The sequence below is a fragment of the Protopterus annectens genome, chromosome 6.part0 (genome assembly GCF_019279795.1).
Source record: "Protopterus annectens isolate FY-2018-M chromosome 6.part0, PAN1.0, whole genome shotgun sequence".
In the NCBI taxonomy this organism is placed as follows: domain Eukaryota; kingdom Metazoa; phylum Chordata; order Ceratodontiformes; family Protopteridae; genus Protopterus; species Protopterus annectens.
Window position 1 is genome coordinate 36,542,521 of NC_056737.1, and position 26,628 is coordinate 36,569,148.

Sequence of the window (26,628 nt, forward strand, 5' to 3'; positions counted from 1 at the left end):
TCTTGGAAATTATATTTTAGATACTACAAAGTGAAATATCGGAGTATAGAGTATTCTGTTTGGGGCCTGACTAGAAAGACTGTTCTTGTATTTCATCTTGCCTTGCCCAAGTAAGTTATTAGGGAACAGTAAATTCTTCTAGATTCAGTTAGGAATATGGTGAAACTTGGTTCAGAGGTTGTTTTTTCCTTATTTCTATATTTTCTGTGATTTGAACCCTGTGGTTTACTGTAAATATATATTCAATATTTTCATGTTCTTTTATTATTTATTATTAAATATATTTAAAACTTTTATTCTGGATGGTCCTTGCAGAAAGTATCTAACCTTTCAGAGTAATTATATGTATTTGGTGAAATTGTGTGAGCCACTCCAGAAGGCCTAGCTGTCTTGGTCAACTACTATCATTTGTATTAATATTAACGTCATGCAGCATAACTGGATACCTGTTTAAGAGCCTGTAGTAACTGACTGGTGGCAGTGAATCTACCTTATAGTCTGGCAAAGTTGGTAGAGCAGGTAATCTGTGACAGCCTTTTCCAGGTGTGTGTGTGTGTGTGTGTGTGTGTGTGTGTGTGTGTGTGTGTGTGTGTGTGTGTGTGTGTGTGTGTGTGTGTGAAAATATAATCTTAAAGAGTGTGTGTGTCAGCTTACTGGGGCAGGGACATGAAGCACTGGGTTCACAGAGAGGGTGATGGAGGTCTTGGCTTGGACTCTCGATTGAGGACCTAACCCTACAGCTGTACCAGTGTGGAGTCTTATTGGGGACCTAGAGGGATACAGATATAGAGAAATCCAGACCCCTGGCTGAGTGTGTTCCCTGTGTGCTCTTAACAGAAATTGTATTTGATGTAGAGAGGCCTGCTTCTGGAAATATTGAGTGCATCCATTTGTATTGCAAGTGCACATCCCTCTCCAGTGTCAATGGTGAGGATTCAGGCTCCTTGATTTCTGGCCCAGCGTGGGGGCATCACATATTGGTGGCAGTGGTGGCCATCACATATTGGTAGCAGTGGTGGGCATCACAGCAACAGATGGTTTATTATTGATGGATTTCTAATAAGTGAGCCTATGAAACAAAGTATGTCATTTGTGTGACATAGTGTGAGTTTTTAAGTGCCTTTGTGATAGACTGTTAGTCTGATGTTTGCCATTCATTTGCCATGAAATCTGTAACTTCTTTTAGAGCTGTCAGGTGAAAAGAAAAGTTTTACTAAGGAGGTAAAGTATGCCTGATGTACTAGTTCACAAGAGTTGATAATGGCCTTAAAAAAACTTATATAACTATTTTATTATACATATCTAATATGTATAAAGTAGCATGAGCTTTGTAATTTATGTAATATGTATGTCTGCTTATGTTAAAGTTGATTAAGTTTTCAAGACTGACTGAAGCTGTAGGATCACCTATAGAGTTCAGTCTTCAAACTAAATAATGTGTGTTTACTGAAGTTTATATATCTGTATCTCATAGCCGGCCTTAGGCATAGGCCAACTAGGCAGTCGCCTAGTGTGCCGCTGTAGCAGGGGCGCTTTTCCAGTATTTATCTGGTGTAGGTAGACCAGGATGGGGGCACTAGGTGGTGTCGTGGGGGGCACCATGGAGCCCTTTTGTCTAGGGCACCAGTTGACCTAAGGCTGCTCCTGCTGTATCTTTTAATACTTTTTGGGAATAAAAAGTAACCTTATTACACAGATATTTTCTTTCTTCATGCATTATTTTTCCCCAAACTTTTTTTCATGTTTTTGTTCCCCTTCTTCGCCCAAACCATTGCTTCATCCACTCAACCAATCTGAACTGGGATCACCAGTCACCTACCCAGTAGGGGCACAATGGAACCATTCCAAGTCAGGGTGAGAACCTTACAATCTAGTCACTCCTTGCCTGAGGGGCACCCCCAACTCATGATGAAGGCTGAGTCTTTCCTGTTCCCTGCAATAAAATTCCCATGGCCCATTCATTCATTCTGAGATTCAGGTGATATAGGGAGCAGGCCAGTTAGTACATCAAAAACAACTAAATAATTAAAATAAAAAATAAATAAATAAAATAAAAAACAACAGGCCACAAACCAAAACAGAAATGCTTAAATAACCTCTAGCACCTTGGCAGAATGCCTCCAAGGAGTGAAAAAACATCAATAAAAACAATATATATATATATATATATATATATATATATATATATATATATATATATATATATATATATATGGATCTACTTTAAATAACCGAACCGACACACAAAACACCGACCCCAAATCCCCAAATAACCAAAAACACACAACACCGACAAGTCACACAACCGAACACCAGCACACCGACACAAAAAACGTAAACTACACATTACACACAATGACATATCCACTAACCTTAACCCAAACCCTAACCCTAAGGTCCGACACTACCACACACTCACCCTACCCGCACCCTAACCCTAACTCACTTAACCCACCCCTAAACCTAAAGACTGTCACTATCGCACAGTTAACCTACCTGCACCCTAACCCTAACTCACTTAACCCACCCTAAAACATAAAGCCCATCACTATCGCACACTCACCCTACCCGCACTCTAAACCTAACTCACTTAACCCGTCCCTAAACTACAGTCCATCACTATCACACACTTACCTTACCCGAACCCTAACTCCGACACTACCGCACACTCACCTTTCCCACACCCTAACCCAAAATCCCTCAATATCGCACACTTACCTGACTGCTCCTAAATCCGTCACTATCGCACACTTACCGAGTCGCGCTCACACGTTGCCCTTGTCGGTCTTTTGGCTGTCGGCAAATCACCTTTTCGATCAACTTGCTTGTCGGTCATTTCGTCTCGGTCTTCTGCGTGTCGGTGAAGTGTCGATTCGGTAATTTAAAGAAGACCCATACATATATATATAAATATATATATATATATATATATATATATATATATATATATATGTGTGTGTGTGTATATATTTATATAAAATATTAATTAATTAAACAATTAACCAATTAGATACTTTTAATTACATTCATTGTTTAAACCCAAAGGTACTAAAGTGTCATATTTTAAAATGCAAACTATTTCTTTATACAATAACTTATTTATCCTTAAGCAGGGCATTTTCACCAATTTTAACTGTCACTTGTTCCAAAATACAACCTTGTAGTACAGAAAAATCCCCTGAGGGTTGTTGTTGTGTCTTTTGGCTTTTCCCGGTTAGGGGTCGCCACAGCGGAACTCTGGCCTGCTAATGATTGGCAGTTGATTTTTACGTAGTGAGTTGCCAGCCCTGATGCACAACCTTCAACGAAGGTACGCCCATTCACGCATGCCTCCACGCAGAAGACGCTCTAGCTGAGAGTTGAACCGGACAGTGTCTTACTGTGATGCGACAATGCTACCGCAGGGGGGGGGGATCCCCCTGATGGTACTGCTTAAAATGTAAGACTAAAGTGCTCTCCAGATGCTGTTTCTTAATATCTCTGATGTGCTCCTGAAGTATTAATTTAAAAGCTCTTTGGCTTTCTCCTATGTAGACCAGATTATACAGGCATTTTAAAACATAAATAACGCCTTCAGTAGTACATGTAAATCTGTTCACTGAAGTAAACCTATTGTTGTTAATAATAGGAAAGCAGCTAACAGTATATTTATAGACAGAGCACTTCCATCATGGAAAAGTACCATCATAGAATAGGAGCATGTAGAAATTTGAACAGCAGGGGAAACAAAAATACAGTGAACCAGCATATCCCCCAGACTACAACTCCTTTTGTAAGAGACACGAGGAACCTTACTTAATAAGTGAATCAGTTCCTGATTTTTCATTAAAAACTGCCAATACTATCTCAAAAGGGCAATTGCCTGCTAGGCTGTAAGAAAATAAATGTCTCACTTATTTTTCTCATTACTATCCATATCTTCTCCCACTCTTGCCATAGTGAAAATACACTCAGCAACAGGCATCACACCAATAACAATTCACCCCCCCCCCCAAGGAGCATGGCAAAAACCTGTTACCCTTGTGCTCAATATCCATAACACTAGACATGGAACCCATACCTCTACAGTTCCGCTTCTTAATGACTTTCTGAAAAGACTCAACAACAACATACCTATTATATCCTCTTTTTATAAACATATCTCAGTTTTTTTAACTTCCTTAAAAAAGCTAGATTTATTATTATATAGTCTACATATACATAAAAATCCTCTGTATGTAAAGATGAAATTAAGTGGGAGGATGACAACTACCCCCATGTAAGTCTTGCCCCCCCCATCAACAGATTTCCTATGTATAGTATTTTGCATGTTAGCATTACTAAGGCCTTGCACCTTTAGATCCAAGAAGAAAACTTCCTCACTTACTTGTAAACCATCAAAGATAAAATTAAAACTGTTCTTTTGTAAATCACCAACCAAATCACTAATTTCATGATAACCTCCCCTTACAAATAAAGTCCAAATCATCAAGATAACAAAAATAATAACATTTTTGTTCATAAAGTTATGTTTATGCAAGTATTCACTTTCAAATACAGCCATAATTAAGTTGGCATACATGGGGGCGCAAGGAGTCCCCATGGCAGTACCCTGGATTTGATGAAAAATCTTATTAATAAATATAAACTATTATTAACAAGGCAAAAATGTAGAAGTTCAATGATATAGTTAGAAGGGGGACTGTCACCTAAAAAATAATATATTGCCTGTTAACTGTGTGTATGGTGAATGCTAGTATATAAACTCCTAACATCTAATTTCAACCAATACATGTCTGCATCCCACTTCAGTTGGGAACTTTTATCCAAAAAAGTAATTTGTGTCTCTAATATATGACGGAAGTTTAACTACAAAGGGAAAGAGATACTCATGCAAAAGAAGACTAATATTGTGCAAAAAATATTTATAAGCACATACAATAGGATGACTCAGTGGGTTGCTTAAAGACTTGTGGATTTTAGACAAACAATAAAAGCTAGCAATATTGCAACCATAAACTCCAAATTTTTTCTCCACATCTTTTCGTAAAGTAACCCAACCTATACCATTTACCAACTAATTTTTGAGATTGTAACAAAGCCTCATTATACAGATCTATATTAAATCTTTCATATACATTTCTATCATTTAAATGATCATAACACATTTGGATATACTACCTATAATGCATGACAAATATTTTATTCCCTTTATCAGCTTGTTTAAAAACAAACTCATACAGTACATATTGCACAAATTCTTTAAAGCTAACCACTGTTGTTTAGTTAAATTATATTGCACATTATATTTACATCTCATAAAATCATCACTAGCTCTCTCAACATTATAATTAAAAATCACAGAAAATTGCTGAATACATTCATTGTTAAATGGATGAATAAACTGACTTAAACTGACCTTATTATATGGATATGTTTCTTTCTTCGTGCATTGTTTTGCCCCAGTCTTTTTTTTTGTTGTTGTTTTTTCATATTTTTTGTTCCACTTCTTCACTCAAGCCAATGTTTCATCCACTTGACCAGTCTGAGCTAGGTCACCAGTCTCCTACCGGGTAGGAGCACACTGGGGCCATTCCAAGTCAGGGTGAGAACCTTACAACCCAGTCATTCCTTGCCTGAGGGGCTCACCATCACCCCCCTGACTCATAGTGAAGGTTGACCTGATCCTGTCTCCTGCAGTAAGAGTCCAATGGCCCATTCATTCTCTAGACTGCATCTCACTAGGTCCATCCACCCTTTGGAGGTGAGATTCATGTGATATAGGGAGCAGGCTAGTTAGTAGGTTAATTAGATCAACCTAACTGAGTCCTTACAGTGACATTGCAAATTTTGCAGTAGTTTCACTTATTAAGCATGTGTTTTCTGTTAAATGGTACTCCACTTAGAAGGATCTTTAGGCCCATTCCAATGGGCCATACATCCACATTTCTGCAGGTGTTCCTTGTGCAGTAAGATGACACCCCCCCCCCCCCCCAGGTGGATGAGCTGGTATTGTCTGTTCATTCCCTCTCTCACTGCTTGGTGCTTTTGGCACCTGCATGCCAGTCAAGAGCAGGTCCTCAGAGCTTTATCCCTCACTTCTACAGGATTGTATATGTTCTTTCACTCTCACCATCCTTGCCTAATGCTTCCACCGGATGTACTGCAAGCTGAGCACAAGCCATCAGGACTTTATCCCTCTGTGCCACTGGACCAGACATACCTCTCAAACTCTTAGATCAGGGAATCTGGACAAATCCCCAAATAATGAGAGAACAAAGCACAAAATAGGGATACTTTTTAAATATTTCTCTTACAAAATTAGAAAGTTGATTGAATAACAGGTTTTCCATTAGCATGAATTTTCTGAAGGATATTACGTTTGAAAATTAAATGTCTGCCATTATTTTCTGACTTCAGTCCTCAATGTTTTGTCAGTGATTTGTCAGAAAACTACAATTTTATGAGAAACAGACCAAAAATATGAGTCAAAAATTCAGCATTGCTTTTCATATATTGTTAATAATTTAATACCACTGATGAAATTGAGGAAACATACTTAATTTTTGCCACATGCTTACAACATAGCAGCAAGGCAAGGGTAGCCTACCTGTGTACTGTTACTATATACTCTAATCACCTAGGATCAATGCTAGGAGCAACCAATCTCAGTTCTCACACAACGATCTCTTGTCATAGGATTAGAGACTGCAGAGAGCAACAGATGCTCTGATAATCAGGGACATTTTCTCTTGCAAGTATATTTGCTTTTACTATAGTGGCACAGACCCAGATATCTATGGCAGAGCTAACAGTACACTCTGTCCACAACACAGTTCATTTTATTAATTTTTTTATTTCTTTGTTGCAGAGATCAGGGTGGGGGAAATGTAAATTTGGCAGCATGTTGAAGTACTTACTGTGTACCTTATTTCTTGAGTGAGACCTCAGCAAGGAATTCTTAGCATGCGTATTGTGTTGTCAAGAACGTTCATGCTGTTAATTGTTTAAAGTGAGTAAACAGGATTTTTTTTTACAGCAGTGGAGAGCCATGGAGAAGTAGAGATCCAGGTCCTACTGACATGTAACCACTGCTCATCTGATAACTGCTTGTTTGATCCAAAGACAAAACATGTCGTGTGCATCTGTGAAAGTGGGCAAGAACTTGCAAGTGACAGTATCACCTGCACAGGTAAACAAATTCCTTTTTCACATTTTCTTTGTTACAATAAACTAACCAAAGTCACCTATGATCATAAACTCAAAAGGAAATAAATGTGGTTTCAGTTTTCAGAGATGGTAAACAAATGTTCATGGAATTATAAAGCTGTTTTAGTGATCTGTGATATGGATAAATTCCAAAAAATAAAATAGAATCGACAATGGAAATTTCAGATGGTATAGGGATTGTTCAGTTAATTCGTCATGATCTCATGCTTACACGTGGATATGATATATTATGATTTTGAAAAGGCATTCGATTCTATGAAGGGCAGGTTATTTGGAATTACAAGATCTGAACTGCAAATCCTTGTAATAGAAATAAGATCTGTATTGAAGTATCCCATAATTTCAAGGTGGTTGATGTCATAGCTGCAGAAAAGACAGGATATTACAGTTAAATTGGAAGGTATTTTTATCCTTGTTTAAGACGTATAGCAGAGGAGAAATGTCAAATTCTTGACTTGCCTCTCTTTAATTTTATACTGCTTAATACTAGAACATTTTATTCATTAAAATGTTTAACAATTAAAAGCATCAAAGTCAATAAACAATAAAGTCAGGGCTGTATTTTATAATGGCCTCAGCTGCTTGAATACAGCTGCAAAGAACTACCATACAAGAATTTAACCCATTAACTGCAGTTCCCAATTATTTCAGAACCACCCAAAAAGGCTGGGCTTGTATCTTGATATAATTTAGTTTTACTACATCTTGCATATTGAAATCTATATGAAGCAGATTTTAAAATAAAATAAGAATTTCTCTTCTTCAAGAAACCAGTGGAATAAATATTTAGCTGTTATGGTCAGTGTAGTAACCAATTAATTATGATGTGGCTTCCATTAAAATGAATGGGAAATAGAATCTAGAAGTGAAAGGTCATGCTATTCATTAGCATAACTTGTCACCTCCATGCTTATAACATAGCAGCAAGGCAAGGGTAGCCTAGCTGTCTGTTGTTACTATATAGTCTAATCACCTGAGGTCATTGCTAGGAGCAACCAATCTCAGTTCTCGCAGAACAATCTCTGGATTAGACACTGCAGAGAGCAGCAGACTCCCTGATAAACAGGGGCATTTTCTCTTGCATGTATATTTGCTTTTTCTATAATGGCAGGAAACCAGACATATCTGTGTGCTCTGGTAACCAGAGTGCTCACCGTCTACAACACAATTCATTTCATTCATTTTTTTTTAATTTCTTTGTTACAGTGATCATGATGGGGATATGTACTTGTGACAACATTTTGACGTAGTTACTGTGGGACTTATTTTTTCTACTTTTGCTAGTTACACATAACAGGTGATTGGCAGACGTTACTTCCTGTTTGGGTTCAATCTGTGGATGAAAGTAAATGTCAGCTGGATGATCAAAGTGAAATAATTTGTCAAAACTCTATGGGGGTAGAGGAAGGGATGGGGACAGTGTATAGTGTCTGAGAGCAACTGTGCCCATTTGTTCTTTCACTTTTATCACAATCTAACATCAAGGGAGTAAACAAAAGGTGTGTGTATTCTGGGAGCATAGGGGTGCAGATCATATGTTAAAGCACAGGCAGTTGCATAATTACTGCTAAATGACCACTGATATGGTTTGTCTAGAAGCACTGTATGCATCTGTGTCAAAAAGTCGATATTTATTATGAAAGCCACTACATAATTTACTTTCTTCACAATCAGAAATGCTCATGAAAGTGGCTATCTTGTTTTTGTAGGGCAGTTACATGATCAATATTAAACAACAATGTTCTTGCTTGTTAAGAGCAGTGTTTATATATTTCAGAGCAATAAGTTGAAATACATTAGTGTGGTTACAGTCTTTCAGTTTCCTCACAATCAGACATCAGAGGTAGACAAAGATTGTGGATAATTTATGGGGTATGGTGGAGTTGGGGAGGCATGCAGTCCATGAAAATACAGGGCATTTACATGATCATGGATATGTCTTGTGGGGTACACTGTGTGAGTCTCCCATGTGACCTCTTCACACTCAAAGGTAGTATACCCTGTGAAATGTTTTACTGAGTGCAACATGTTCATTGGCTCATAGGTGCATAATAGACTAATGACCACTGGGGATTTTTTAAGCCTAGCTATGCATCCCAAATCTCAGACAAATTCTGGTACCCTTGATAAAAGTAAGCAAACGCTTGGAAGATGAAGCTGGAGCACAGGAGATGAACCATTTACAGGCCATCTGTGTCCATTAGTGAGATAGCCACCAAATGTGTCTTTCGGCTTTTCCCGGTTATCGCGGAACTCCGGTCCGCTAATGATTGGCAGTAGATTTTTACGTACTGGCTTGCCGGGCCTAACGCACAACCTTCAATGAAGGAATGCCCATTCACGCATGTCGCTACACAGAAGACGCTCTAACTGAGAATCGAATGGGTAATGTATAACTGTGAGGCGACAACGCTACCGCAGCACCACCACGGCAGTTTAGTGAGATAGCCACCAAACCAGGGATGAATTTCCTGTTCCACATTGAATTGTCCAAGTTACACTTCAAATGGGTTATACATGAACTCTGTTTCACATGGATGAGGAGCCTGTTCCAGAGAAGATATAGTCTGTGGGATACATACCTGTCTGTCCAGCAGGTGCTGTTTATATCGCAGGCAAGGTTTAAGTCTTTAGAATGGGTAATTCTGATGCTGTTTGTTTTGCAGATGTGGAGGAGATCCATCAGGGTGGGGTCTGACAATGCCTTGTATGCCTGGCATAGATCTCTCCTCAACAGCCTATAGGAGCCAGAATACAAGGATAGGGCTTTGAGGTGGTCTGCATATGATATTTTACTTTTGCTCTTTTTTCTTTTAGTGAGGAACCTCAGTGGATGTTCCAGTTGTTGGATTTGCTTGGTTAGGTACATACCAAATATTTGGGCAAAAGAAACTAAACTATGGTTTGTTGTATTCTTAGACAAACAATACAGACAAAAGACATCTTTTGGCTTTTCCAGTGTAAGATTATTTATTATAATTTCATAGTCTCAATAAAACAAATGTCATTATGAAAGAAATATGGATACTTCTGTTTCTTCTCACAGCCACTGGGTAAATATGTAATATACGAATTCATAAGTAGAGTTTGCCTTACAACAATGAAAATAAATGTTTCTTTGTCCCTGAAAGTGATATTGTGAGTATTTTAAAACAGATGTACAATGAATTTCTGAGTACCAATTCAAAATTCCTCTGAATGTTTCCCATTTTATTTTTGCTGTAATAGTATTTTTAATTACCTCTGCATGTAAAATCACAAAAAAACTATAGTTCATAAGTACATATTCACATTTCTTGCCCAAACAATTTTCAAGAAAATGTAAAGCTGCTTTATAGAGATATATAATCCTGTATTGATGGTCCTACCCAGCCATTAGAATATGCCAGGCTGCCAAGTTGTATTATACTCTGCATCCATTAGTTGTGACTATAGAGCTTCTGCAGGAGGTGGGGAATACAGTCTATATCAACAGTTCATATAACTAATGATGTTGTTCTATCAGAAGTGAAACCTCAATAGTATTTCACCAAGTAAGACAACATGTTTTTACAGCACAGAGGATGTTAAAATCCATATACTGATAAGGGCATTTTGTTGCTGCAAAACTCAGAAATCAGATGAAGTGAAATCCTTGTGGGTTTGTGGGAAAATCCTAGCATTTTCATTTATTTTATATACCCAAATATCCTACTGGAACTAATGAAAAAAAAAAAACAATAGCATACAACAGTAAAAATGAACCCATGTGATACACTGCAGTAGAAATGCTCACACCATCAATCTTTTTAGTGCTATTGTTCTTTTTAATACAAGAACTTCTTCAAAAACAAACAAGCCACCATTAACCACCTTGTATACAATACCCTACTAAAAACATGTGACTAATGTCATCCAATAAGTACTAACATTTAAAACTCCTGTGCAGCAAGACACATTTTAAAGAGATCACATCATTTAATCCAGGAGGAAATAGCCTGTAAAGTACGCTGCCAAATAACTCCCTTAATTCCACATAGTTGTTATAATCACCACCACGTAAATCAATATCTGATTGTTCAGTTGCTTTAAACAATAACGTTTTGAAGGACTTACACACTAAAGAATGTTTGACAAGTACATTTGTGGTGTCACACAGTTTTATTGCATTATTATGGTGGTACATTCTTTGTGCAGCACAGTGGCACAGCGGAGAGCATTGTCACCTCAGAGTAAGAGGTTACCTGGATTGATTCATAACTAGGGTGCCTTCTGTGTGGAGTCTGCATATCCTCCCTGTATTTGCATGTGTTTCCTCCAGGTGCTCCAGTTTCCTCGCACATTGCAAAGACATGCAGTAACTGGATTGTACACTCTAAATTGGCCATAGGTGTGAGTGTGTGTGTGTGTGAGTGTGTGGTGTGGAAGAACTACCGTGGCAGGGCTAGACACCTGGCAATGTAAACTTTGGCTCGATATAATTGTCAGTGTTGAAGTGACACCCTGACCCCTTGTGCAAAAATGGGAAAAAGGGGTTGTGAAAATGAATGTGAAAAAGGAGAGGGGTGAATGGATGTCGGTATATTCTTTCAGCCAATGTTCTAATAGTTTTGTCTGCATAAAATGCAAAACATGAAGTGCATGAAGCTAAACATACCACCTCTCTCAACCAACAAGAAAAAGATTTGGGATGAAGAAAATCTAGCCATTATTAAAAAAAGCAAAAGAGGGACCTTTATCAACATTTGTTTATTTATTTATTCATTGATTGGCATTTGTTAACCAGGTTGGTCCAACTGGGCTTGCGATCCATTTTCAGTAGAGACCCGAGGAGAAAAGCTCCAGTTACAAACAATTTACAGAGTATAAAAAATACACAGTATATAAAAACATTTCACATTCAAAGAATTACAGAAATCTAACAATACAAGAAGTCTAAGATTGAAGGTAGAAAAGCATGCACAAAAATTAAGTATAAATAGCAGTCATTTACAAAGAGAAATATACATTCTTATACCTGCGCTGTTTGCAAGCTCTATAAGGAAAAGTCCCACTTTTACCCAATCCCATTTTTCTTTTATTACATTCCTATAAACATTTAATATTCAGCCCTCTCTTAAAAACTATTTTTGGGTCACATCCTTACAACTTGACTGAGTTCTACATTACCTAGTATTCTTTTCCAGTTATCAAGAATAATATGCAAAATCCTGTTTATGTTATCTGAGAAAGATAATGCAAACATATAGAAATTATTGGCTGATCTCACTGAGTGAGTTAAATTAAGCTTATCACAAAATTGTCTTAACCCTTTTGGCATGTAAATACATAATAATGCTGTAAAATGGGGTGACACCAAAGACTTTTTAGTGTATAAAATATTTGGCTGGCTCATGCTTGATTCTTACTGCTTTATTTATCGTTTTTAACAGTCTGGCAGAATTATGGAAGAATGATTAATCACTGTAATGCCTTCCATTGTTTGAGGACTTTAGTCTTTGTGTCACTTGCCTCACATCCATAGTAGAGGTGTCTCAATTGTAGAAAGAACATCTGGTTGTACCACACACACACCACACACACACACACACACACACACACACACACACACACACACACACACACGCACACACACGCACACACACACACACACACACACACACACACACACACATACACATATGCACGCACGCACACACACACACACACACACACACACACACACACACACACACACACACACAGATATACCTTCTCTGTTTGTCTGCACGAATAAGATGTACAAAGACTGCCATTCATGTATTTTTCAGTTTAAATTCATAGGGGGAAAAAAGAACCTTATGCAATGCTCTGAAATAATGTTTAACATGAAACCACTAGGAAAGTGGCACAGGTACGAGTACAAATGTTTAATTACATTGATATGTAGCTAAATGTTATTGCTTGCAAGTTGCAACAATAAAATCTGTGACCTTAAGACAAAATTCAACAAATCAGCTTTACGCTGTCAGGGGTTATCTCTTTACTACTTTAAAAATATAACTGGAAATGTTAATTATACATTGACCTGTAGAGTGCAGGCTGCCAGTTCTTTTTTTTGTTTGTTTTAGTTATTTGTTCATTCAGATCAGCTGGAGCTCTAAGACAAGAATGCCAACCTTATGTCACTGATGATAGCATTTACAACAGAGCAGAGAAGTAAAGAACTGAGCGATGTGTCTGCAAGAGCCATCATCCAGAAATAATCAACTTGCTTACTGTCGAAGAAATTCATCTACTTCCAGGTTGGAGGAAGAAGGATAAAAGTCCCACATAAGAAGTACTAAGCATTTATGGCAAAGCGAAGACTATTTTCTGTGCCTTGCTTGCTGAAATATGGAACAAATATGTGCATGATCATGTCACGTTACTTGAAGTTTTTCAACCCTTGTTGATGTTTAGACATTAAATAAATGTGTTGGAAAGTCCGAATAATTAGAATCTGGAAGGGAATGATGATGGAGTTACTGTACTGCCTTCAGGACAAAAAATATTCAGTTAAAGGTGTTAGTACCTTCATGAAGAAATGACGCTCATTCAAAAGGGCAAGTAGCAAATGGAGTTTTTCATAGTCCATGTAATTACTAGTTGTGTGTTTCTGTATTTATTTTGTACATAAATTTATTCAGTAATGAAAAGTATAACGTAACTTGTAGACTTTCAGAGAATCTGTGTTATGAGGCTGAGGTTGTTATTTAAAGATACAGGATATATGTTTCTGGTTAAAGTCATAAAATTGGACAAAGGCTTTTCCCTGTGTTGTGGAAAAGTTCAAGATCTCTGAAACAAATCTACATTCATTTTTATTCCTGTATTGCATATGTGAAAAACTGAAAACAGAAACTTCATTCATCTGTGTTTCTGGATTAAGTCAAAGTATGAGCAGTAAAAATACTTTACCATTATGCCTGTGTGGCAGATTTAATGGGCTCCTATTAAATGATCGAAGATGCATTCTTTCAAATGCATCTTGATCGAACTTAAAAGCATGAAAAGGCAAAATAGCAAAACTGCATATAAGCAAATTCTTTCCCTGGGAAAGAAATCACTTGGCCGCTTCCATTACTTTGCCATTTTCATCACTGTAGTGCAATCTTGCAGTTGGTATATTTAAGTAGGGGGGTATGGGGGCAAAGCCCCCTACTTTATGTAATGTTTTATAATTTATTTATTTATTTATTTTGTGGAACAGAGATTTTTTTTTTCTCTTGGAAAAAAATCACTGTTCTAAGCGTTCGAGATTGTAAGCTTTCGTTTACATGGGTTCGATAAATCATTGTTTGCTTTTTTAAGCATTTGCTGATTTAACATAGACCCGATTTGACAACACAGCAGAGAGGAGCATGTCCACAAATGTGTATTTAACTGATTATTTACTGAAGATGTATGGCTTACCAACCAACTTGCTATCTATAGTCCAGACATCCCAATGCAGCATTTCTGTTCTACCCTCGATGCACATTATAATAGATGATATCCCTTAACAATTATATATAATGGACCAGGATGGCACTGGAGGGGATTTGAATCCCATCCCTGGAAACCAGAGTACTACCCATGTACATACCTCCCAATCTACAGAGCATGAAATCTGGACAAAGCCAAAAGTAATGGTGGGATAAAGGCCCAAAAATAGGGACAGATTTTAAATAGTGCTTCTGTAAACTCAGATAGTTGCTACAATAACAGGTTTTACATTATTATGTATTTGCTGAGGGATATGAAGTCTGAAATTCAAATGTCTACCATTATTTATTATTATTTAGTGACTTCAATCTTCATGGGCGGCCACGGTGGTGCAGTGGTTAGCATTGCTGCCTCACAGCAAGAGGTTCTCCGGTTCGATCCTCGGCTGGGGTGCCTTCTGTGCGGAGTCTGCATGTCCTCCCTGTGGTCGCGTGGGTTTCCTCCGGGTGCTCCGGTTTCCTCCCACATCCCAAAGACATGCTGCAGGTGGATTGGACACTCTAAATTGGCCCTAGGTGTGCGTGTGAGTGTGCCTTCTGTGGAAGGTTGGGCGCCGGGCTGGCAACTCGACACTGTAAAACTCCACTGCCATTCAATGTGCGGACAAGGTGATCCGCTGTGGCGACCCCTAACCGGGAAAAAGCCGAAAGAAGAAGAAGAAGAAGAAGTGACTTCAATCTTCATGTTAGTATCCCACAATTCCATTGGAGTGGGCAGGGGTTATATGTATGCAAATTTTATGTTAATCAGCGTTCCAATTTTTGGCCAGTTGTACCTACTTTTCATGGGCCTTTGTCCAGATTTTTGATGTTTCCAGGCTGAGAGGCATGCTAAATGTTGTTAGATTGTACTATATATAGCAAAAGTAGGAATGTTCAGGGGTGTTAACAACACCATGAAGTAGGAAATAGGTACTGACATTTGATGTTGCAGGACAAACTCAGTGAGATTTTGAAATTTCCAATGTGAAAGTTTTGTAAAACAGTAAGTTGCAAACAAAAGTGTAGCTTTCATTTGTGTTCAGTGTATAATAAACAGAAGCTTTCCAAAACATAAATATATTACGTAGTAGATGATAGAGCACAATTATTATGCTGTAATAACACTTAAATGATATCCTGACTCAGTGCTACTATAGCAAGCTAAGTACCCCCTATATGTCTGACGCTATAGTAGAGCTGAACCAGGGTGTTCTACAACTGATGTCTGTGTGCAAATACAACCCCATTTCTGTCTGCTGTCTACATCATACTCAAAATGTATTTGGGAACCAGCTGCTTCCCTTACACAGGGAATACATAAATACATAAAGTGGTTCCCAACTGCAGTACCTGCTTTCAAAACCAGCTTAACACTTCCCTTTTTTAATGTTTCTGTAGATAGTAGTACATGGAGCAGACAAAACTCCGTGCACTACAAAGAATTATGATTGGATCTCCGATCATAAATTAAAATTCTGTGTTCTTGACGTGGATGACAAGATTCACCTTGCCCCAATTATAATCCTCTATGTTGTGATTTCAGGTTTAAAAGAGTATGCATTTCTTTATTAAGTATTATTTTTATTATCTTGGGGAAAAAGGGCATACAAATTGTTTTAATTAAACTTTAAGATTCAAATGTTCCCTTTTCCTTTTAGAGTAATAGTCCTATTTTAAAGTGTTTAATAAGTAATTATGCCCATAACATAAAAAATGTTGAACATTGTTGTACATACAGACATGTGTATACATGCAACAAAAATAAGAGAAAAGCAATAATTTGTCAGTAAGGAAGGAGTTACGCTGATGAAATGTACTGTGCTACAGACTTATGGAAGCCCTTTTTGACACACCAACAGTACTGTCAGGGTTAGATGACCTTCACCAGCTACTCCCGTTATGCGCACATTGCCTGGATTGTTTTATTCATGCTCCTGGACTGTATCGCACAAGTTCCTTGACTCTTGTCAACTGAGCATCTGGGCCTAGTGGAACAGTACACTGGGACAAAGGAAACAGAATGGATTATGTGCAAGAAGGAAAGGGATGAAAACTACAAATTCAACGCTGCTGCATCAGGTACAAGTGTGAAATACATCCAGCAGAGTAGTTAGACTGCTATGTATCACAGAAACATTAATAATTCATGAAAATAAGTGAAAACTGTCAAGCCAGTGTGGGGAAAAACTGCAGCTATGTTAGCAACCCAGTCTTTATCCCATCTTAAAAATGGAGTTAGTGAACAATTTTGGGGTTATGTTCCTAGTATTACTGATAATCCAAGGATATTCCATCAGCATAGTGCCATGTAATAATTTCTAATATGTCCAGCACTGGTAGGCTTACTTACAAACCCATAACATTCTCAGCAGTTTGCGGAGTAATTCCTAGAATAAGAAACAAACGGACTATTCACAGATGAGAATCTGCCCACTCTTCTAGTTCCATTCATAGTTTTACCATCACCTATAATAATAATAAATGGAAGCATACAGAAGGGTACAGCATATGACTTCAGGAATCAGACTAAAACCATTCCACTGACAAAAGGAAGAGGTGAGGCTGGAACTGGTCACTACAGTCTTTTTTTTTTAGTTTCATAAGTTCCATAGCTAAAATATTTCTAAGAATAGAAGGTCAAAAATCTCATATAATACCTCACATAGCAGCAGATCTTCTCAGAAATTATATATATCAAGTTTTCAGTATGGGAAATGGTAGTCAGTAAGGCATGTTAATCTGGGACATGTTAATCAGCAATGTTTTAGTATGGGGCCATGGTAGTCATTAAGGTTTTAGCGTGGGACATGGTAATTAGAAAGGCTTTAGTATAGGACATGGTAAACAGTAAGGTTTTAGTATGGGGCATGGTAATTAGAAAGGTTTTAGTATAGGACATGGTAATCATTAAGGTCTTAGAATGGGACGTGGTAATCAGCAAGGTTTTAGAATGGGACGTGGTAATCAGCAAGGTTTTAGAATGGGACGTGGTAATCAGCAAGGTTTTAGAATAGGGCGTGGTAATCAGCAAGGTTTTAGAATGGGACGTGGTAATCAGTAAGGTTTTAGTATGAGATATGGTAATCAGTAAGGTTCAGTAAAGTTTTAGAATGGGATATTGTAATCCAAAAGGTTTTAGTATGAGACATGGTAATCATTAAGGTTTTAGAATGGGACATGGTAATCAGTAAGGTTTTAGTATGAGATGTGGCAATCAGTAAGATTTTAGTGTGGGACATGGTAATTAGTAAGTTTTAGAATAGGACATGATGATCAGTAAGGTTTTAAAATGAGACACGGCAATCACTGAAGTTTTAGTATGGAACATGGTAATCAGTAAGGTTTTAATGTGGGGCATGTTAATTAGTAAGGTTTTACTGTGTGGGATGGGGTAATCAGTAAATTTTTAGTATGGGGCATGGTAGTAATACTGCAGTTATCATATTTATGACTGTATATCTTCCTGCTGGGAGAAGGGCCAGAATACATCTTGTGAGGTGTTAGTAATGACGAGTCATGGTTTACTAATTAATTGCCTCGGGAAATCTGAATATAACTCAGATGTTTAAAACTGCTCTAGAAGTGATCTTTTGTGCTAACGTGTCCTTCTCAGATGCAGAAATATCACATTATTCACCAGTAAGAATGTAGCTTTGCAATACTGATTTCATCTTTCCCCACAGCTCACATAATATGAATACAGTGACATAAGTCCTAATTCACATACTAAGTTATTAGTTAGCAGACATTGAGCAAAAAAGTGGTTTCCGGCTAAAGCCATATGCAATATCCCTCGAGCCCTTATTTTTCTTTGATAGATAATTTGCAGTTACATTATGACCACTCATGACAATTCCAGAAGATAAAATATACCCATATCATTGTCTAGGTATGACTGCATCTAGCCAGAATACTTTAGATTCTGACAAAGTAACCGACAAGAAAATCATCATCTGGCAAGTGAAATTTACAGCTAATGATCTGCAGAATATGACATGCTTCCCTTTCAACAACTAATTAAGCTTGAGGTGGCATCCTTTAACATAAATTATGCTGAAATATCCCTCTAAATATCACAATGTATGCTTTTCTGCCAAATTCTTTACAAAGTAATTTTACAATTAGTGATGTTTGCTTGCTGACCACTTATTGTCCACCACTGTTTGCAAGCCTTTAATCCAATATGTTGTAACCACTGATTCTGTTACTCCAACATTATCCTCCAGCACTTCCTGAAGCTCCAGTAGTTCCATTGACTTTCACCTGGACAGGAGTCAGCCACAAAATAAAAAGTTGAACAAACGCAATAATAAATATCCAGAAACTGGAACCAGCTTCCCTTTTACCCACAGCTGTACTTCTTATCTTCATCCTGTTTTCAAATGGGACCAAAACACTTGTATATTGATTATTCCCTACAACTGACTCCCCCAGAAGGAGGGTGTGTCAGTTTAGTGACTGACCAATGAGTACAATATTTTTGACTGCAAGGCAACTGTACTACCAGTTTTTCTACACACGTAACCACACTTTTCCAGTATGTTTATTTATGAAGATAACACTCTTTCTGACCATTTCTCTTAGATTAAACTGTTTTTTGAACATAGCACATCTTCAGATATTTTATGGAGAGTACATTCCAGTTAAAACCTATCACTACACTTGTCAGGTTACTTCAGCACCCACAGACAAGGACAGAACTGTGGGTGCCACTATAACTTGGGGGTTCTGCACCTTGTTTTTTTCATTTTTAAACTTTAAAAAGTACAATTACAAAGAAAACTTTCCACACGCAGAACACTTTAGGGATAATTATCTCATTACCACAGTTAATGTAATAATAAAATTATTACACTAAAGTGTAAAAAAATGAAATGTAATGCCAACTTAGTTGGGGTCTATGGTTAATCTTTGAAGACAATATCCATCAAACATATTTTAAGCGAATCCTAACCGTCGAACGTGCTTTTTATCATATAGGCTCATCATCTTAAATCCATTCATCGAATATTCATAGTTGGCCATCTATAAGGAAATAGCACAATAGGAAGATTAGGTTAACACTGGACATTCGTTATGTGGGGGGCTGTGTCCCCCACACCCCTACTAATTATATATACCAACACCAAGATCGCAATACGCTGGGGAAAGGGCAGGTTTGCTGTCTTGTACTGAAGATGGCCATGATGAAGATGAGTATTCGGTGAATGGATTTACGATGATCAGCCTATATGACAAAAAGCATGTTCAATGGTTAGTTTTATTTTAAAAGCCATTCGATGGATATTGTCTTCGACAATTAATCATAGACACACTTAGTTGTTAGCATGCCTTCGAACAGGATATGCTTGTTATGCAGGAATGAAAAAAGTAAATGTATCTTACTGGGTCAGCTAGAATATGGTCTCTTCTGATTATTGCAACATCTAAGAGAAATACAGCCACTGTTTAAGCCAATGTCAGGTGCCATTTCAAATGCATCTCTCTCTTAACCACAAGAAATGATGACCACTGCAAAACGATTGAAAAAGCTAACTAGCTACCAGTGAAACAATGCACTGATTTTCTACTTACCTTGCAACTATTTAAACTTGTCAAAAATGAGACCTTCCCTCCACTAGGCTCCAGACTATTCAGAGATGCACCAACATACAGCCTTAAAAGCCTTAACCACTCATGTCCTCTAATCCAACCAAATGGACAGATGATAAAATTAACAACCAAATGAGAGTACTGTTGCTGGAATTAAATTCATCCAAATGTTTTGGTGAGTACCTTTACGAGGTGGATCCTGTTTTTTAAAATCTTACCAAGACAACAGTGATATATAGACTGTATTTTATATAGCAAACATTGTAGACTGAAGTAGGTTAAAAAATAAAAAAAAAACAGCTGGGTGCACAAGTCCCAGAATAAAAAAGGGCCCAATCCTTGTAGGCACATTGCCAGGACTGGAAAAATGGCAGTGTAGAATCCTCAACACAGAAACATTCCTACAATGGGGTCAGGCCAGACTCAGGGGGAGGATGCCCCCCCCCCCCCGTTGTAAAATGAAGTAGTACTCCACAAAAACTCACAGGCCAAAAAAGAGCCATAAAGATGAAAGCGTGGACTATTGAGGATAAGAAAGAAATTATGTACTGTTGCTATTAAGCAAGAAGCCCAGAATTTCTGGACAGAAGATATACAAAAAAAGTAAGAAACAAATTAGAGGAAAATAAAATACATGCACAAGAAAAACTACTAAAAGCTTCAAATGCAAAATTGCGTTCATTAATAAAACAGATTCATGAAAAACATTATATAGACCAGGAAACCTTGGACCATTTGGAAAAAGAAGTGACTGAAGAAGTATGAAGATATAAAGAAAAAACTCCAGAGATTTTTTGAAAGGTATAAAGAAGAAATATGGAGATGGGAAAGAAAGAAAGAGAAGTTTGATATGGTGCAATATTTATGCAAAGGAGAAAGTCAAATTAATCAATACAAAAAAAGCACCTCCAAAGATATTTGAAGAGAAATACAGGCAAGAGCACCCAGATATAGAAAATTTCACAATTCAAAAAATAAGATTACAAAGGGGTAATGTAGAACAAAAGATTAGTAAAACAAAAGTTTAAAAAATAGAAGCTGAAGTTATGGAATACATGTGAAGTGAAGGATTTAGTGTAGAAAGTCTAACACAGGTTATGTCACAGTACGATGGAACAATGAGTTCCCCAAGTATGGAAAAGCAGGAGGAGCGGGAGATATCTGAAGATGAAATATGTACATGGGAAAGAGAAAGAGATTTAATATGGTCCAATATTTATGCAAAGGAGAAATCAATACTAATCAATACAAAATAGCAGCAGCAAAGATATTTGAAGAGAAATACAGGCAAAGTCATCCAGATATGGAAAATTTTACAATACAAAAACAAGAAAACAAAGGGGGAAAGATGAAAAGAAGATTAGTAATGGAGAAGTTAAAGAAATAGAAACTGAAGTTATGGATTACCTGTGAAGTCAAGCATTTAGTGTACAAAATCTAGTTCTGATAACATCACAGCATGATAATATAAAGAATCTCCAAATTAAGGAGAAACCAATGGAACAGGAAGCGTTTAATAAGTTGCCATGTGAAGACACTTTGGAGCCTTCAGTAACAAACCTGTAAAAAAGTTCAGTTGGAGTTGCACAGCAAGGGAAGGAAAAATAAACTATGGCAACTCTGACGCAGTCAACATTGTAGAGTGATAGGCCAGTGAGTTCCTATATGAAAGAGCAATGGATGGCACAGGATGAAGCTGAAGGGAATATGGCATAGGAAGATTTTCTAGAACTTTCTGTAGAATGTCTGAAGGAAATGGAAAAAAAGAAATGTGCCCTTAGTTTGGAAGAAAATGATTTAAGGGATGAGTTGCTTGATTTAGTAGAGATGGATAGACATATTAAGATCAATAAAACAAATTGAGTACCAAAAGTCATGAAGACCCAAAATGCTAGAAGTTTGATAAAACAAATGAAAATAGTAATCAAGACTGCTCATCAAATTCATGCGATATAACAGAAGTAAATAAGATGTATTACTGTGCAGCTAAATTAATAATAGATAAAGTCTTACCGCAAAAATACAGGGCAATAAGGGAAAGGAAGGGGAGAAATCAAATGCCATCATGGAAGTATCAAATAGAGGAAACTATAAAGCAGTTAAGACAAGAGGTGTCACTGGTAGAAGAGTACAAAAGAGGGAACTGATCAATAAGAAAGACATGATAAAAGCAATGTGCAGTATCAGAACAGACTAGGATCTATTGTACAGTATTGCAAATAATAAACTAAAGACATTAGCGCGGGCAGAAAAACTTAGAAGACATGCAGATAAATATAAAGGAAAAGTATAAGATAAGCAATTTATTGATGACTCACAAAAGTTTTATACAGAATTGGGAAACAAGACAAAAGTAATAGAAACAACACCAAAAAGGAAGAAATCGACATTTTGGAGAAATATCTATGAAGATCCTATAGAACATAACAAAGATGCTGAATGGATAGAAGAAATAAAAGAAAGAATAAGAAGGTCAAATGTACAGGATATGAAGTGGGGTGAAGTAACAGGCATAGAAACTGAAACAAAGATGAGAAAAGCTCAGGCACAGATGCAGTACTTAACTTCTGGCTAAAAGTATTAACATCTTTACATGAAGATTTAGCCATGAGTAAGAACCATTTAAATGTGCACCCTGAACAGACACCAACCTGGTTAACAACTGGAAAAATGAGGACTGAGTCTGCAAAATATCCTTAAAACTATTGACCAATAACTTGCCTTCTAACGATGTATAAACTATACACTCGGACTGATACCAACACAGTTTATAGTCATTTAGAAGAAAACTCAATCATGGCAATAGAACAAAAGGGTAACAAAAGTAGATTTCCAAGATGGTGGTCATTTGAGCAATACCCTCTCCACAAAGCTCTTACCCTAAACTGCTTGAATTACTGCAATAAGCCAACAAATTGAAATACAAGAACATTCTTCAGGAAAGAATTACCTGCACTCAACCTGATTTCACTTGAATTACCCTCAAATCTGGTAAATCTGTAGATTTACCATCTATCAGTCACCAAAACGAGCCTACACATGGATAATAGAGGCCTGAAGGCTTCAGCACCTCAGCAACTTACAGCAACCAGGAGAAGAATCAGGCAAAGCCGAGGTGAGGAAATGCCCAAAGAAATCGAAGGCATGGACACTCAAACCTCAAAAACTAAACTATCAGCAATTTCATCTCCAAAAAAAGAAGTTATCCCAAAAAGGCCAAAAACATCCAAAACTCAACAAGAACAAGTAAAGGAAAGCCAATATCACCATACATATGGATGACCTCTGCAATCTGCTGTCCAAGGCTTCTCTTATAAACTAAATACATTTGGAACCACAATCAACCAAATTGCTGAAAGACTGGAATTAGTAGAGGGGAGATTCAAAGCAAATGAAATGGAAACTGAACACTTGAAAGCTGAATTAAAAACCAAGGATAAGGCACTATCTGATATACAGTCAAAAATTCTGGCTCTGGAAGCAAGGAGCAGATGAAACAACCTTATTGTTAGGAGGTTTACCAGAAAAATATGATCAAAATCAACTGCTCCCAACTCTCAAACAAATCTTCAGCACTCTGCTTCATCTAAGAGATCCTCCGACTGAATGCATAATTGAAAGAGCACACAGAGCTCTCCAAAAACAACAAAGCACTACAACCCCAAGGTCCATATACATGAAACTTCTCAATCACCAAGACATGCAAGCTATCCTCTCAGCTTATAAAAAGTTAGAACACTACGCATGGAATACCTATAAAATCTCTATCTCCCAGGATCTCCTCCAAGAAATTAAGGAAAAGCGCAGCAAACTTTCTCCATACTGTGCAGATTTCATCAAACGTAAAATCAAGTTTCAGATGAGATTTCCGAACACTCTGTCCTTCTACCATAAAGAAATAAAATTCACAATGGCTTCACATAAGGAAGCTATTCCCATTTTGCTAAAATACTTTGGATCAGCTTCGGAGGCATAAATGGGATGTTTACCACAGTAAATCTCTTACTGGAGATAGTTTCTGGTTATTCTGGCCCCATGTCGTCAACCTTAACCTGTACACTCATCTTCTTCTGTTAAATAAAGTTAATATAGTTTAATAGTAAAATCCACTATTCACTCGCAAGCCCTAGGAACAAATATTTCAACGTGGTGTAGCCAGGGGGGCTCATAAGCGGTGGCAATACAACTCCTGTAATGAACTTCAGCAAGACAAACAGGAAAAAGGAAAAGTAAGGACTTCCTACTGGATTAGCTTGCACAATGCGAACCAGCGAAGTCCTTTCTGCAATTACTTACCTGCCTGTCCTCACAGAATCCTCTCTGACCGCAGAAGGAAGCAGATCCAAATATTGAATATACTCTCTGCAACAACCTGATAACTGCCAAGGTGAGGTCTACCCTAGTATTGTGGGACCGGACTAACTGCAAATGAGCGAGGTACGCCCCTCCCTCACATCAAGCTGCATCATTTCACTCCTCTGCTAAAGACCGCGCTGTACGGCAGATTCCCTGCTAAAATTGTGATAGGAATCTCAAATCATAACTGGCACCTATCCACATCCTTATGATATGCCTTACTGTGGGCTCCCCGTATCTGCTATTACCCGATCGGATCGACCTGTCTGATGGCCCTCATTTTAATAAAGTGGTTGTGAGCCAAGTTGCCTTTATCTGCACCCTCCGGATAATAAAGCCATTCAATTAATGGCTGATTGGCGTGCAGTTAGGATACAATGACCCATGTTAATAGGGAAAGCATGATATGCTCCACTTTGTTACATGTGTTCAGTAGTTTTTATAGTTTTTACTGTTTGCTATAATTACATGATCAGCACAATAGGATTTTACAGTTGTGTGTGTTTTGACTGGTTCAAATTATTGCTGTTTGGGTTATTTTCTTGCCATTTAAAGAGATAAAAACAGTCTGTAAGGAGGAAGAAGAGAAAGAAAACTAAAAGTATAAAATAATAACTGCTTTATACCTAGATATATACTGTTCTGCCTTTATTCTAAGTCATCACCTGCATAGATCACTATATGGCACTCATTTATATTAGTTGCTTAATTAGGTCCCCTTGCTCTATGTTTATAACACAAATTGGTTTGGTACTTAAGCAAGAGATTATTTTCCATAACTGGCAGAATCCTCAGCAAAGAGCTAGTTGGATAAGATAAGAAGGGTACCTGATAGCAATCTTTAGAATTGGAGCAATGATGTACATATTTTGTAAATATAGTTATTCTGCCTTTGTTAACTACATAATTATTTTAAAGACATGTTTTCCAGTCTATTTTATTTTTTTGTCTCTCTCAAATATAGGGGTTAAGTGAGTAGGCACTAGGGTAGATCTGAGAGAGCTTTATGCAGTATTCTTATTAGCTGTTACACACATACCTAACCTACGAGCTAATCTTGAGCCACACTTTAGTCCACTCCCCATTGGTCACTCCATAAACTCCAATAAATTAACCTTAAGTCCCCATAGCTATAGATAAGGTGTGGAATATAATCTCCTGGAATGTCAGAGGGCTCCAGGACAAAAATAAAAGGAATCTTCTAATGCACCTATTGGTAAAAGCAGAAGCAGATATCTGTTATATTCAAGAATCACAAATAGTAGATGATGAATGGGTAAAGGAAAAGAACAGGAAATGGATAAAAGACATTATTTCATCAGGAAACAGCCATAACTCTAAGGGGGTAGTGATTATTATTAAAAGCTCATTTAAACCTTCCATTATTGACAAAGGTACAGATCAGGAGGGTAGATGGTGCTACTTCACGTGCCTAACCCCACTACTTGCTAAACCAATTTTATTCCTAAACCTATATGGACCATGCTCAGGACAACAGGGATTCATCTTAAAAGTCTATAACATTTTGCTTAATTTCCCTAACCATTTCTATATCCTTGGGGAGGATTGGAATGCAGTAATCGACCATAACATTGACCGCTCTAATAAATCCAAATCATATAACACACAAGCCTCCCTTGCTGTAATGGAATTAATCACTGGTTTTGGTTTGGTTGACCCTGTATCCTTTGATAATCAAGCCCGGAACAACAGCAACTACACATAGTTCTCTAGATACCATAATTCTTGGTCACGCATAGATTTATTTCTAAAGTCTGGCACACTAACTAATTGGCAAATAAAATATTCAACTGAGCCCAGATTTTTTTTCAGACCATTCAAAGATTGCTTTAATGATAAACTTTGCACTTAACACATCCCTAATAAATAAAGGTTTTAACTGGTCTCTCAACAACAGTGTCTTACATGACCCGACAGTTACTGAGGAGATAACCAATATTCTAAAGGAGTTCAACACTGACCCTCGTGGCACAGATATCCCATA

The 26,628-nt window shown here is 37.4% G+C and overlaps 1 protein-coding gene across 1 annotated transcript in view; it reads left to right on the forward strand.

Moving 5' to 3' along the window:
- The window catches only part of LTK (leukocyte receptor tyrosine kinase), a 1,073,506-nt gene that overhangs the window by 301,676 nt on the left and 745,202 nt on the right, over nt 1-26,628 (forward strand). The window contains exon 7 of the mRNA XM_044073449.1: nt 7,019-7,171. Coding sequence (XP_043929384.1) covers nt 7,019-7,171 — 153 coding nt within the window. The remainder of the gene's footprint in view (nt 1-7,018; nt 7,172-26,628) is intronic.